At 49.6% G+C, this 14,368-nt stretch overlaps 1 protein-coding gene across 2 annotated transcripts in view; it reads right to left on the bottom strand.

The window, feature by feature from the left end:
- Window positions 1–14,368, bottom strand: part of LOC146181763 (membralin) — a 188,617-nt gene that overhangs the window by 19,292 nt on the left and 154,957 nt on the right. For both annotated transcript variants that reach the window (XM_084576775.1, XM_084576776.1), the window contains 2 exons: window positions 14,142–14,199; window positions 85–168 (listed from right to left, as the gene is read on the bottom strand). In XM_084576775.1, the coding sequence (XP_084432901.1) occupies window positions 85–168; window positions 14,142–14,199 (142 nt within the window). The remainder of the gene's footprint in view (window positions 1–84; window positions 169–14,141; window positions 14,200–14,368) is intronic.

The following is a 14,368-nucleotide window of genomic DNA, read 5'->3' as shown; positions in this document are numbered from 1 at the left end:
TATAACCAGGTTTGTATAGTGTTAAACCTTCGCTAATTGCTTTCTTTATGCGGCCATGAGTGATCGCACCAAGCAGACACTCACCGACAAGCGCCAGAATAACCGTCAGGAGAGGGCCAGCCGGAAAGTTGATGGTAGAGTTGAACTCCAGCATGTGCAACAGCTCAACTGTAAAAACAAAATAACAATAAAACGAAATAAATACACAGGTGACGACGTAGGCGACAAGCACGAGACACAAAGACAAAGTAGTCGCGCGCCCGCACGAAAATACAGGTCTCTCCCAGTGTATTCTCGGTAGGTAAAAACGAGACAATAAAGTCGCACTTGACTGATGTGTCAGTGACCAATCTAAACGATAAAATAAAGCTGAGAAATTGAAACGCATGTTGTTGTGCAAGCAGCAATAAACGCTAGTCCAAAGTTGAGGGGAATCCCAGAAGATAAGAGTAGATATGTAATAAAGAAGTGAATACCCGCTGCCGTTGACCTAGCACAGATCCCACTTGAAATACTGATCAAGTCGCTCTCGCCCTACCATCTGCTGGCCTTCTTGGTAGCTTAGTTGATAGAGCGATTTCGCGGAAAGACGGCGGCCCCGGGTTCGATCCCTGAGCCAGGGCCAATTTTTTTTTTTTTTAACTACGAAGTTTGTTATAAAGTTGTATAGCTTTCCTATGTAGCAGTACAGCTGTGCTTGGGTGGATGGCAATCACATCCGCGTAGGCAATAAACACTGCACTGCCACTACGATCAAGTGGTCGAATATGCCGAGTATGCGACAAGATGCCGCGGAATATAACGTCGCGTATAGAGGTGAAGTAGTCAGCGGCTGCTTGACAGCAAACATGTTAAAGCATGGCAGAATGTCATTGAAAGATGACTGCAAAATTTGCACGCAGCTATCGAAGCGCCCGAAGTTGTAGAGCCCATGCACAGACCTCAGCCTGAGACCTAAGACCGAGGCCCAAAAACCGAGCCCGGCTCAGGCCCGACCTAGTGCCACAAATTATCGTACTGAGCCCAGCCTGGCCCGCGAAACACGGAGTGAAGCCCATCCCGGGCCCGTTCTCACAGCAACGCACGAGGTAAATTGTTTACTGTGAGAAAGTAGTAGACTATTACACAAACGAAGAACTGGCCGACGTAGAAGCTGAAATCACAGTAACACTGTGCTCAGCGAAGCAGCTCCGGTCCCGGCCAGGCCCGTGGGCCAAGACGGCTCGAGCCCGTGCAGTGCTCCTGTCTGAACCGTAGACAGTCGCATAAGGAACAAGCAATGCCGAAAGGTGGCGGAGGAGTTTGAACTTGGCGGAGCTAGGACAGCGCGTCTCGTATCACCCGCCAAAGACACAGTTGACGGAGCGTAGGCCTGACGTATTACCACCCGTACTTCTCCCGCAGAAGCCTCCTACTTCACATTTCTCCTAGCGACCTCTTCGCTATCTTCCTATTTTCCACTTTCCTCCACCTCCGATTTGCTCATCATTCACCCTGCCAGTTCATCCAAGGAAGTTGTAGAAAAAGGTTTTTTTTTTTTTTTTTTTATGTCCTCCTTTGTTTACGCCATCACCGCCACTAACATTCAATTCAAAAATAGGCAACTAATAGCACCGATCTAAAATCAGATATCACCGGCCCGGCAGGCCCCAGACCTTCCATATAAGATCTTCGGCTGACGCAGGGAATGCGGACTCGTGACATGGACACTTCTGTACTCTTATTGCTCTAGGTCTACAGTGAAGAACTCAGTGCCTTGAAGGTCTTGTACACAATGTAAAATTGATTTGTCCTTCGATGCAACAGGCGTTTGGGCTAGGGGGTAGCAATTTCTTGAAAACATAGCGCAAATAAAGACAGGGTCAGGTACCCTATAGCATGACTTGTCTTTTCTCCTCCCTCCTTCAAGAGGACATCAGCACTTTCATTCACTCAGTGCCTCGCCTACGACCCCATCCTTTCTCGAAAACCACATCCCACAGTTCTACCATTGTACCATAGCGTATCCCTATAGTTATTTTTGCCTGTCATTTCTCCCTGTAGCTTACCTCTATGATTTCCTCTACCGCTTCCTCACTGTCCCTTTATTTCCGCCGCTCCAGTTCAGGTACTTCAGATATCAGATAGCAGATACTGGGCCGGCAAACATATTTTCCTTTTTGATATCAAATAATAAATAACCACATACTTCTACCATGCCCTGCCACATTCCAATATACCGGCAGTCATCCCAAACACTGGAGTGGAGCGCGAGACATCTCCCACAGATCACTTCACGGCCCCTTTCTTGCGCCAGTCACGACTTTCAAGCCCATTCTCGCGTTTATGCATCGACGTTTCCGCAGCGCCGGCTGAGGTCGGGCACAGGTTGGCGACATTTGCGTCTAGCACCTTGTCTTCCTTCCGTCCACGTCCTTCACTGCCATGCCGTGCCGTTCCTCCAAAGTCATGCCGCATCAACGCGTCCAAACATTTCAGATGAAATGGTTCCACCGCACGCCTAAACGCTGCGGCAGTCAGACAGGACGATTACAGAGGATTACAGAGTCACGTCGTTTGGTAGGTAACCTTCCTTGTCTGATCGCTCTCGACGTAAGCCAGTTAGCCAAGCGTGGCTTCAACGGCTGAGTTCGAAAGTTTGGCTCCTAGTTTGGCCCAGCCGCGGAGTCTTTTTATATTGGATCGGCTCTGCCCTATGGACTATGGATAGGCTCTGCCAAGCCAGCGATAGCAGCGGCACCACATCTTGTCTGCGCCGGAGATCAGTGTTACACAACAAAATTTAAGAAGCAGGAAGAATAGGAAGACGGAGGGAAGGAATGAGTGACGGATGAAGAAGCACACAGCCTCGATAGGCTCCAGAGGAAGGTAGCCCTGAAGTTCTTTCAAGTGGCGTTTCGATGTACTCCGTCGACGACGACCACGGGCGTCTTTTGAGCTCCGGTAGATGCCCTCGCACCGCCGTCACTGTAAAGACTTTCGGGCACTTATCCCCCTCCTCTTGCGCCGCAGTTTTCTGTTTACGTCGACGGCGTTTCTACACGTGTCTCGCCGCTTACGGCGACACGCGCGCGACGTGGCGAGCTCGTGTGTTCTGAGCGGACCCGCGGTCAGCAGCTGCTTCGCTCGGGCTGCGCTGTCAGATTAAGAAGGTGTCGACGGCTAAATCGGCGACGAGAGCGCAGCAGGGCACAAGTAGGAAAACGACCCACGTGCCCTGAGGATCAAGACACGCCGATTCGAAAGACGCAAGGAGGAAGAAAAAAAAAAAAAAACAGCGCGGCCCAGTGACACAAAGTTAAAAGGAAGAAAGCAAAACACAGGAAGAAGAGCTCAATGTCTCGGCGCGTTCGACACGAAACGACTCGAAAACACAGCCGAAAGAAAGAAATCGGCGCTGCTTCAGCACTTCGGTGCTTATGCATTATAATCACGAGGAGGAGGAGGTAAACTTTATTAAAGAGGTCGTAGGCGCGGGGTGGGTTGGCGTTCCCGTCCCCGCGGCGGGCTCCTCTTCTAGGCCGGACGCCAGGTGGCCGACCGACGATGTCGTTCGGCGACCTCTTCGGCTCGCTCCGTGACTCGGAGTTGAACCTCCGGTCGGAGCTGAGCAGCGCGGCCCCCCACTGAGATTGGGTAGAGAGCTGCAGACTCTGTGATGGCTTGTCTTGATTACATGAGTATAGGATGTGTGGTGTGTCTGCCTTTTGATGTCCACAGAGAGAACAGACAGGGCTGAACTACTCTGGGAACCATATGGAGTACATGTACGGATTAAAGAAAGTGTCTGTTTGAAGCTGGCGCCAGGTGACTTGTTGTGTTTTACTTAGAGATCGATGTGGTTCTGGGAAGATTTGTCTTTCTTTCTTGAAGTGGGTAGTAATTTCTTTGTAGGTTGTCATCCGCTCCCTAGCCGACCTGAGCTCAGGGCAGCGCACCTCCCGGTTAACTACGAATCCTCGGGCAAATTGGTGCGCTGCCTCGTTCCCAGGATGGTCCGAATGGGCAGGGACCCAGATCAATGTGATAAGGCGGGTATGGGAGATTTTTTGTAAGATTTTGATGGCTGCGGAGTGGACCCTTCCTTTTGCAAAATTTCGAATTGCGGTTTTAGAGTCGCTAAGGATGTATTTGGCAGTGGTGGAGGTAATGGCTAAAGCTATGGCAGCCTCTTCGGCCTCCCCCGGAAATTTTGTTTTATTGATTGCCGCCGATGCGAGGGGAGAACCTCGATGATCGACAACTGCCAGGGAAAAGGCATCTCTGTCCGCATGTTCTGCCACGTCCACGTGCGCCGTGTCTTTCTGTACAGAAAATCTTTCGTGTAATTTTTGTGCTCTAGCCCTTCTTCTGTCCGTATCATATTCTGGATGCATGTTTTTAGGCAGAGGACGGACTATTAATTGCTCGTGCACGTGTCTTGGAATCGGCAAAGTGTGGGCCCGGGTCCCTTCATATTGTATTCCTGCTTTTTTTAGGATGAAACGTCCCGTTTCAGTGCTTGACAGTCGTTCGTACTGTGCGGTGAGGTGTGCTTCCACCATTTCCGCTAAGGTGTTATGAATTCCTAACTTTAGTAGTGTTTCATTTGGGGTATGACGAGGGAGGTTTAGCGCAATTTTATAGGAATTGCGCAGTCTCAATATTCGCGCCAAATCAGAGACTGCGCAATCAGAGACTGCGTCTTCTGGGTGGAGGAAAACAGCTCGCATGCACGGAGAACACAATTGTACGACGAATCTGCACTGATAATGCGAAAGGCGAAGATAAAAGTTAAAGTTAAATTGGTTCACAGGAAGGGAAAGGCGCAGTAACTGTCACACTTGCTCTGTGGACACCCGAACCGCGCCGTAAGGGAAGGGAGGAAGGTGGGAATGAAAGTGGAAAGAGAGAAAGAGGAGCCGTAGTGGAGGGCTACGGAGTAATTTCGACCACCTGGGGATCTTTAACGTGCGCTGACATCGCACAGCACACGGACGCCACTTCGTGTGCTGTGATAACGGTTTTTTGAATATGCGTAACAGCAGCGCGGCTGCCCCATACTTTGCAGTGAAAAAAGAAATGGGAGAACCAAGCTTCATGAGCAGTTAGCCATCGCTGCCGCTTCGACCTTGGCTCGCTTCTGCACTCGGTCCCTCGTGCTTGGACCAGAGAATTAGTCAACTGTTCGTTGTGGGGCGGGATCGAACCCAGTCGCAGCAATTTTTTTTTTTCTCTCTATAGACAGCGCACGCGGAAATCTGTAGTTACAAACCTGTCTCGCTCAATCTCATTCGCAGCCCGGATGACGGAAGATCGGTGCCCGTATTAGAGAGATTTAGCTCACCGGGATCCGCGATCCGCTACCGTGATCCGCCACCACGCGTTCCACTGCGCATGCCCTGATCCCCTCGACGCCGATAGATGGCGCCACATACTTAATGTCGGCACATAGACTGGCCGCGTCGGGACCAATCAGCTTGTGCGCCCCGCCCACGCGCGGTAGAGGGTCACGGTGGCGGATCGCGGATCACGGTAAGCTAAATCTTTCTATTATGGCTCTCGGTTTTGGTTCGACGTATATCACCTCAAGGCTGCCGAAACGGGAGCTAAAAGCATTTCATGCTTTTTTTTTATGCCAATTAACCTGAAAATAGAACCACTGTGAAAATGGAAAACGCGCAAGAATCCATAGGCTTTCTACATGTCTTCCGTATAAATCCAATATATTCCGCGCATGGCTTCCGCGTGATTGTGTGCACAGGCCACAAATTCTACACTGTTTCTGTACGACCCATGGGGAAAACGCCACGTCGGTTATCGTGCAAGCTATCACTGTATCGCGTAGCTGCACTGAACTATACTGGCGACTTCGCCTTAATGAGCGATAAACGCCAAAGAAAGCGAAGTGCAGGGAGCGACTAATTTTCCAACATGACTCATTTGAAGCAAAAAGCTTTAGTCGGATCCTATCATTCGAACTCGCTTAGTGCGAACTTCCGGTTCATTCCAGCTTAGACATTTCTATCGTAAACGTTATGCTTGGAGCTCCCGGTAATTGGAACCAGTTTTCGATTCTGAAGACCTCTGGCGCTGCATGGTTATACACAAACACAACACACACACAAGAGATTACAGCAAGACGTTCACAGCGATGATGCGCTTACTAACATCTGGCTGTTACTTGTATTTGTGAGTAACTATAATGCGCCAGAGGTCTTCAGAGTCATCTAACCAACTGGTCCGCACGCAAGTACTACAGAACTTTTCGATCCCCTTTTCAGCTAGAATCTCCGAAGCGGGGTCGTATTCTTATTTTCCTATAGAATCACTCCCGAAACGCGAGCGCTCCGATAACTAGTCGGAAGATCAGACACCCATGTAGAGAACGTAGAAAAAAAAAACATAAGAAACAGAGAGAAAAAAAAGAAACACACGGAGAGACGATCGGGAACGGCAGGATTGGCCATGCCGATCCAATCCGAAAGCCGAGCCGCCAGAGCGCGATCCGCGACATCTAAGCAGCGCAGCAGCCCCAGATTGCAGACGACGCAGGCCACGAAGCTTCCCGTCTCCAACCGTTATCTGGATGCCCTTGTTTACAGAAGGACTTAACTCCGGCTTTTCTTCCCCGCTGTCCCCTTTCCCAAAGGGCCTCCTCCGCTTTGTCTCGGGCACCGAGTGCCGTTGTAACGCAGGCCACAACTGCCACCACGAGAACGAGAACAAGATTGAGGTCGGGCTGAAGAAAGGTCTGCCATGCTCGGACGGTGGATCAAGTGAGACCGGGACGATCTGCCGCTGACGCAGGAGTCATGCGCAGAGTTTTGTCGCGAATGCATTAAGGAGAAAACAGCCGGCACGCAAGTATCTTCCTTCCTCAGGCCAACATTAGCATCGGGGTAGGGTACAAACGTGAAAGAAACTTGCGAGCGGAGCCGAGATAGTCACAAAACCTTCTCTTGTGGTTGTATTCGCCCAGACACTATCCTTGCCCATGCCAGCACGATCAACACTAACACGCCGCTACGTGTGAACATTCTCCCACAGTAAAGAAGCGTTTAGAATTCCTCACATACAATGTCGCGATCAACAACTATCTAGGCTTCTTTTTTTGACAGTGATAGCTCTCTATGGGCGTCCCCCTCGCGCGTTGCATTCCCTCCTCCATTCATCCCCTATATACACAAGCATATTTAACTTTGCTACACCGGTGTTCTACCTGCTCTCGTCTCCAGCTGAAACGCACCACCTTTGAACAGCAGTGACCTTATTCAATTTTCCTGCGGCCTGTTTCCTCCAAAGTCGTACCGCTGACCGCAAGTGCAGTACAAGCACGCGCCAAACAACAGCACGAGTGAAATATGTCATCTATGGTAACTCTGTCCCCTTTCGCGCTCCATATTCTATTTTATTTTATTGTGATGTGTCCAACGGCTCATTACCCCCTTTGTCTTTCCTCTGGTTATTCCCTCCCGCTTCTCCCACGCCCCTCTCCCACTCCTCGGCGCAATCCGAAAGCACTCTCCAGAGCTCCCCGCGTTCCCCATTCTTTTCGTGAGGAAACAAATATGCAAGCGAGGAGCCCTTCCAAAGGAAAATAAAACAGTCTCGCAACTAAAAAAGAAAAAGACTAGAAAAACAAAACAGGACCCCCAGCACACGGACTAAGAGTACGCAAGGGATGACGGCGACGAAACTCAAGCAACCGGGAATCCTGCACTTGGAACACCCGTTCATTCCCCAACCTGCTTGTCGGCTGGCGAACATCCCCCCCACCGCCCGGAAATAAAATTTTTCTCATTTATTTCCGCATTCCCCTCCATTTTATTTCTTGCTCGCCAAAGACGTACGGAGGAGAGGGAGAAGCGGCGAGAGACTTAATCAAAAGCCTCACTAAATCATTCCGGCGCGGAGCAAACGGTTATTTATTTACATAGGCAGACAGAGAGCCTTCCTACCCCTTCGTCTTTCCTCCACCCCTTTCGCCATTTTTTTTTTCCCCTTCCTGTCCGGACCCAGCCCGGGATCCCTCTGTGCAGCGTGTCCCAAATCGGAGCATGCTTCCTTTTCCCGGGCATGCGTAAAAAAAAAAGAGAAGTCACGAAAGAGATGGTCGCCGAAGAAAGCAGCTGCAGCAGCGCTTTGCGCATGCCTAATCAGTGTCTTTCCTGCCTGCCTCATCCCCTACGCAGCCTGGAAGCAAGGACTGAACGCGAAGGCGACGACAAAGACGATTACGAAGCAACGCTTCAATGGTATACATTGGAAACGCACACATGATAAGCACAAGGTGCGCAGAAAAAGTACACAGAAGCATCGCACTATAGTGGGCAGGCCACGGTGATAACGCCACAGCTACGTCATTGTGCTGCTATTGCACCCAAGCATAAATGACGAGAGTTCCAGTTCTAAGCGCAGCGCAGGTGTGTAAACTGAGCATGCGCAGTGGCCAAATGGAGACGCGCGGGTACCAAGGCGAAGACTCTGTTTGCGCGAGCATCCCCCGTAGCATGGTCCTTCAAAGTTGAAGCCCGTAGCAACACAGACGTGACACCGCGGATCTTACCGCTACTATGAGGGATGAGGGGAGGGGGGGGGGGGGGGAATATAAAGGCGATACGCATTGGTGTAGGGACCCGAGAATGTGCAGTATCGATAGAGTCCGTTATTCTTATGCAATGGCGACTGTGCGGGAAGAATGTGAAAAAGGTGCGGGTTAGGCAAGTGGCGAGAGGGCGAGAGGGAACGATAAGGACAAGTTGAAGCTGCTCGAGAGAGAGGCGCGCCGCGGCACGACGCTCTGGTGACTTCTCCCGCTGGCGGCGAAAAAAACAAAAAAAAAAGAAAAAGGGGGAGGGGGGGGGGGGGGAGGGGGGGGGAGGGGAGAGGTTTCGGATCCGCTTGACCTGTGGCTATGGCAGAAGCAAGCCGCTTCTTCGCTCTGCACGATCGCGAAGCGCCCACCTCAAGAGAGAGCCAGAGAGGCCCGTGCCAGGCAGTGTGGGAAAAACGCGAGGGGGAAAAAAAAAAAAGAGGGACCAGGGCCTACGAAAATCTGTTCCCGGCCAATACAATCCGGGGCATTTCCGTCCCCCTCCCTTACACCCCCGCCGCCTCCCTATGACGACGACGACGGCGACGCCACACGCACGGCCCTACGACGCCGCACACCGACCCCTCGATCTCTTCCCCCAGCTTAATTTCCTGCCCCGGAACCCCTGGCGCAGCCAAGGAGAGGAAGGAAAGGAAGCAACGCCAGCCCAACGGATAGCTGCGCTCCTAGCACCGGTGATCCTTTCGAAAAGCCCGCAACAGGAAGCGGGACCGGAAGCAGAACGCCTGCCCCTCCTTCCCACCCTCACTGCGCACCCGCCTTCCCTGCTTCCTTCACTCAGCCCGTGCCCCAGCTCCCGATTCGTATCCCGATTTCGTTCGCGTCTTCCCCTCTCGAAGAGGTGGTAGGGCGCTGCTCCGGCGGCGTGAAGCCTTTTGCGCACAACGCGCACCCACCCGCCAAAACACAGACGTATGTAGTACATACAACACACGTGCGCGTCTGTACAAACGCCGACGGCATGAGGGATGAAAACAGAGAACTTGTCGCACAAAAAATGGGGAGAAAAGGGAAAACGGCCATGGGGAAATCATGAAGAGCTACTTCACACCTCTTGCTCTGTGACCGGACGAAACTATGCGTGCGTAGGACCGATCCCAGGTGAAAATTTGTTACTGGGAATCTACTGGTTTGTACTGGGACCATAAAGAAACCTGCTGGGTTTTACTGGTTTCTACTGGTTCCATTAGGAAGCCTACTGGTTTTCTACTGGAACCATAAAGAATTCCTAATGGTTTTCTGCTGGCCTTACTGGTTCCAGCAGGGTCGGCAACGCAGTCACGCTGCCTAAGTTCAAAAACATGCTAATTATTGTCCATTGTTTATAAATGATGAGGGTCAATGTCCCAAGAGACTCAGGTTATGGGAGACGCCGTAGTCTGGATAATTTTCGAATACCTGGGGTTTCTTTATGTGCACGCATCGCACCGTACTATGGATGCTTTGCGTTTCACCTCCGTCGAAACGCGGCTGCAGCGGTGGGGTTCACACTCGGGTTGTTGTTGTAGTGGCTATTCATTGCATATAACTAAGTCACCCGATACGGTAATCGAGCGCCCTAACTATTTCGCCACCACAAATGGTACTAATTTTGGAAGACGACATGCTGATGCATATTGGCCCACGCAAGTAAGAGTGGCAGTGCTTCGTTATTGGCTGGTGCAACTCCTCACCTTCGGACGCACAGCGCGCAGAAACTCTTGGCATCAGGAATTTTCAAGGCTATAACCCTTGAAAACTGGGGTGAAAGCGCGAAACATCGGCCTGGAAACCAGCGAACTCAGACGCAAGACAAGAGCAAAGAAGGCACATACCACAACGCTGGCCTTCTTTGCTCCTTCTGCCTTCTTTACTCTTGTCCTACGTCCGATTTCGCTGGTTTCCTTTCTATGCAAAAAGAGCCAACCAGCCCAGCAGTTTACACGCCGTTTATTGAGGCGAAAGCCTTTATAGCCTCATCGTTGCAGTCAGCAAAAGTGTCACGCTTTTGCGGCGGCTCTGTTTGGTCGAGACGAGATAACGTCACGGAGATCTCGACCAATCACAGAGCACCACCACAGTATGCGCGAACGCGTACCTTATATATCCACATGCCAATCAATGACTAATTACTAATTAATGACTAGTTAATTAATAATTACTCATTAGTAGTTGCGCAATAAATCGTCAATATTTTTTAATTACTGAAAACTGATTACTAATTACTATTCTGGTGAGAACATTAAAAAAAAAAACACGCTCTTTAGCTCGGCCCTCCGTCTCGCGCCGTCGACGTCCACAGAGCATCTCTTGCAACCCCGCCTGGTCCGCTGATTGCGCAAGCCCGGTGTTCAGTACGTTCGCTTTATCACGCCGCAACTGGAGCGTACGCTTCAACTGCCACAAAGTCATTGGAACGCTTGGTAGCAGCAAACACCTTTTTGAGCGAGCGATGCTAAAAAGCCGGCGTCATAATGTGGGAAGTGGGCACACCTAGTGCGTTCTCGCAATAAGCTTTTTTTTTTTTTTTTGCGCTGTTGGGTTGACCTGAAAACCCGGTTAACTCACATTTTTATCGGCCTCATTAACTGCGAATTAACGAGGTTTTAGTAATATATCTGTACTTGTCTTGATATTTACCACCCATTAGACAACTTGCGCTTGGTTATTCCTGCTAGCCCAAAGTCTATTTTCCCTGTAATGTTCTTAAATCCCAATGCTTTCAATAAATCTGCCCCGGTGCATTGAACTGCAGAGCAAAGGACTTTATCATGCGTTCAGCCATTTCCTCCTCCTCTCCGGCTGCTCTGCAGGACGTGTTTACCTCTTGGCACTTGACTTGGTGCGTCTAATTAGGTAGCACATAATACTTTCATACCGACTCCGAAAATGAACTTCCAAAAAGTTAGGTATCATAGATCCTTTCACTAGGAATTTCCTGCTTAAAGATTCTGCACGTTCCCAGCGCTGATTTCATCTGCCTCCCTGCTTTCCACAGGCTGCTCTCTGTTTCTATAACCTTTTTCTTAACCGATAATTCCTTTAGTACTTCGCTTTCCCGATTTTGCGCTGGCATTTTTCACGTAAAAGTAAGTGAAAACTTCCCCTGCCCCCTACTTTCTCCCCCATGTCAGGCATGCAAGGCAGGAAGCACCCTCACAAGGGGCAACCCTGCTACAGCTATTATTTCCTTGGCCCACAGACAAAAACAAATAAAAAAATTATAGGAAGCTCACGCATAGGCACGGTTGCATCAAAAAAGATTATTGGGATGTTTAAAGTGTGCAGCGGTTAGTCGAGCACTAGCAGCCCAATTGATGTGGATGTGGATAACTGCTTAGCCACTTGGCTGCTTCCTACCCGCAAATGCGAGAACAGTAAGTGGGACAGGATGTCCTGCCACCTGCTTCGCTTTCACACTTCTAGCCAATGGCTTCACAGCTCCTAGTCCACATAAAATCCCCACCATTAACAATTAAGTGCCGCAGCACCTTCAAAATGCTCAGAAAATATATATTTTTTTTTTTAAGACTCTGAACACTGCGACATGGCCCCGGCCAGAATGTGCTCTTTACTTCTTCTTCTTTTTTTTTTTTTTTTTAATTTCTAAGCGCCCACCTAACAACTTCATCACATTCAAAAGCATAGTGAGAATTGCGGCACAAAGCCAACGAAACCGTTGCACGAAAATGCAGCCCCTTCCAGAGAAAAGCATCTGTGCTTCCAAGGAAAAGTGACAAGCAAAACATTAGACGGCCGGCGCAGTCTTGGCAAACCGCGCGACTCCGAAAAACATCACCGCAACTCTAGGAATAGTAACGCCTGAGCATGACGCATGTTACGAGAAAAACTATCGGTATTCGCACCACGTAAGCCTATGGGACCATGCTTTTTCAGTGCAGTTCCGTTCCGGAAAGGGAGAGAAGAAAAAAAGGATAAGAATTGAAAAAAAGGGCCGCCAAGTCAAAACAACGCGAGCGTGTGAACAGCCTGCGCCATCTATCGACATCTGGCAGAAGCTTTCCTGCTCTTTTTCCACTCCTTCCAATAGGCGGCGCAACCTTACAGCTAACATTGTGCAGACCGCAGCAACTGCGTTGCAGCAAGTAAAAAAACGAAACCCACTGGCATATTCGAGCAGCTACAACTCGCATGCCCCCCCCCCCCCCCCCCCCCCCACACACACACCGCACGCACGCACGCACACACACACCTTCCTTCCCTCCCTCCGTCCCTCTCTCCCTCTTTCCCATACACATACGCATGCACAGGTTAAACGGTCATTTGCCTGCACTCTCAGTAAACTGTACGAGTGCTCAAATATACTTGTTCGATTACAGAGCCATTTGTATGGGAGCAAAAAAAAAAATAATAATAAGCTGAGAAAACTAAATTTAACAGTATTTTTCACTGCTCAATTCAAAGGCCACCTTGATAAAAGTCACAGACGACCAACGACATTCGCGTGGCATATACGTGTGAGCTTTACTTTTCTACAGCATGAAGGATGATTATGTTTATGGGCTAGGTAAAAAAATGAAGGAGTTGTTAATGGTCGTTTTGAATCAATCCAATCCCATGGTCCCCAGGATTTCCAATTCGATCCCTGGATTGGAAGCTCTGCCAACTTGCCCATATCACATGTTCTCATACTGTCAGACAACCCAGTGCACAACCACATCCTCTGTCGACTATCACATGACAGAGGAATGCTCCGGAAATTTTCAAGGCTGCAGGTCTAAACGGGGGGGGTGAAAATCTCCCGATGTGTTGAATTCCCATCTCCCCCTTTAATATAAAATGAGCTGCCCAATTTCCCAGCTCCTCCTAACTCAACCATGGCACCTATTTTGCGATGTTGTGCAACCTGCCAGCCATCAGTGCCCAGCTGTGTCCCCTGCTAATCACCAACACATATATTATGTTGAGGCATGCGAAAGGAAAGAAAAATAAAGAGCCTCTGCCCGTGCCACAAAGTATAACGGGCTTACAACACAGTCAACACTGACAGTGCTAACACCACCGGACGAGTTCTTCTTACAGGGGGGTACTAATACTCATGCGTTTAATGGCTGGTTACCGCCATCGTAAAATGAGTGACAGACCGGCATAGATAACGGCTTCAGAGATCCACGGTGAAATTCGGTGTCGACGTAAGCAGATTACTTATGAAATCAAATGATGATAACGACACCGTATTTAACTTGTTTAAGACTGTTCTAGGTTATAAAACCCGTGCTTACATTGACGGTGGTCTCTTTGTCATCAAAATGCTGTGTACCGAACAACTTCAAACCTGTCCTCAGAGTTCCTTTAAGCGTAAACAGCTGGATATTCCGAGCCAATATTCATCTCCTTCAGTGTGCATTGAAACAAAACCACCTGTGTGCAGAATGCAAGCCGCGTTGAAACTAAAGCCAGTGGTTCAAAAGCACGGTGCAACCACTAGTGCTTTTCGGTGTACACACCGAGGCAAACAGCTTGTGGCTGGCCTCGCCAAAAGTTTTGGGTGAAAATGTTGCTTGCTTTTAACGGTAAGGACACAAATATCAGTGAGTAAACTTACCAATGAAGACAAATATCTGGTGGTGAGAGTACCGCAGCAGCATCGATATCGACAGGGTCTGAAAAGGAATGACAAAAAAATTATAGTGGAGTCCATATAACAACACAGGAGCTTCAGTGTGAGCCGTATGTGCAAGGTGGATGTGAAACAACACAATGTGACAACAGGATGCGTAGTCAGGTTCAGTGACACGACCCATTAATGCAGCCAAGAAGTCTGACAATAGT

Source organism: Amblyomma maculatum, chromosome 8 (assembly GCF_055883805.1).
Source record: "Amblyomma maculatum isolate TAMU_Amacu chromosome 8, ASM5588380v1, whole genome shotgun sequence".
Classification (NCBI taxonomy): Eukaryota; Metazoa; Arthropoda; class Arachnida; order Ixodida; family Ixodidae; genus Amblyomma; species Amblyomma maculatum.
Note: the sequence above shows the minus strand (reverse complement) of the source record. Positions and strands in the feature narration are given on the sequence as shown.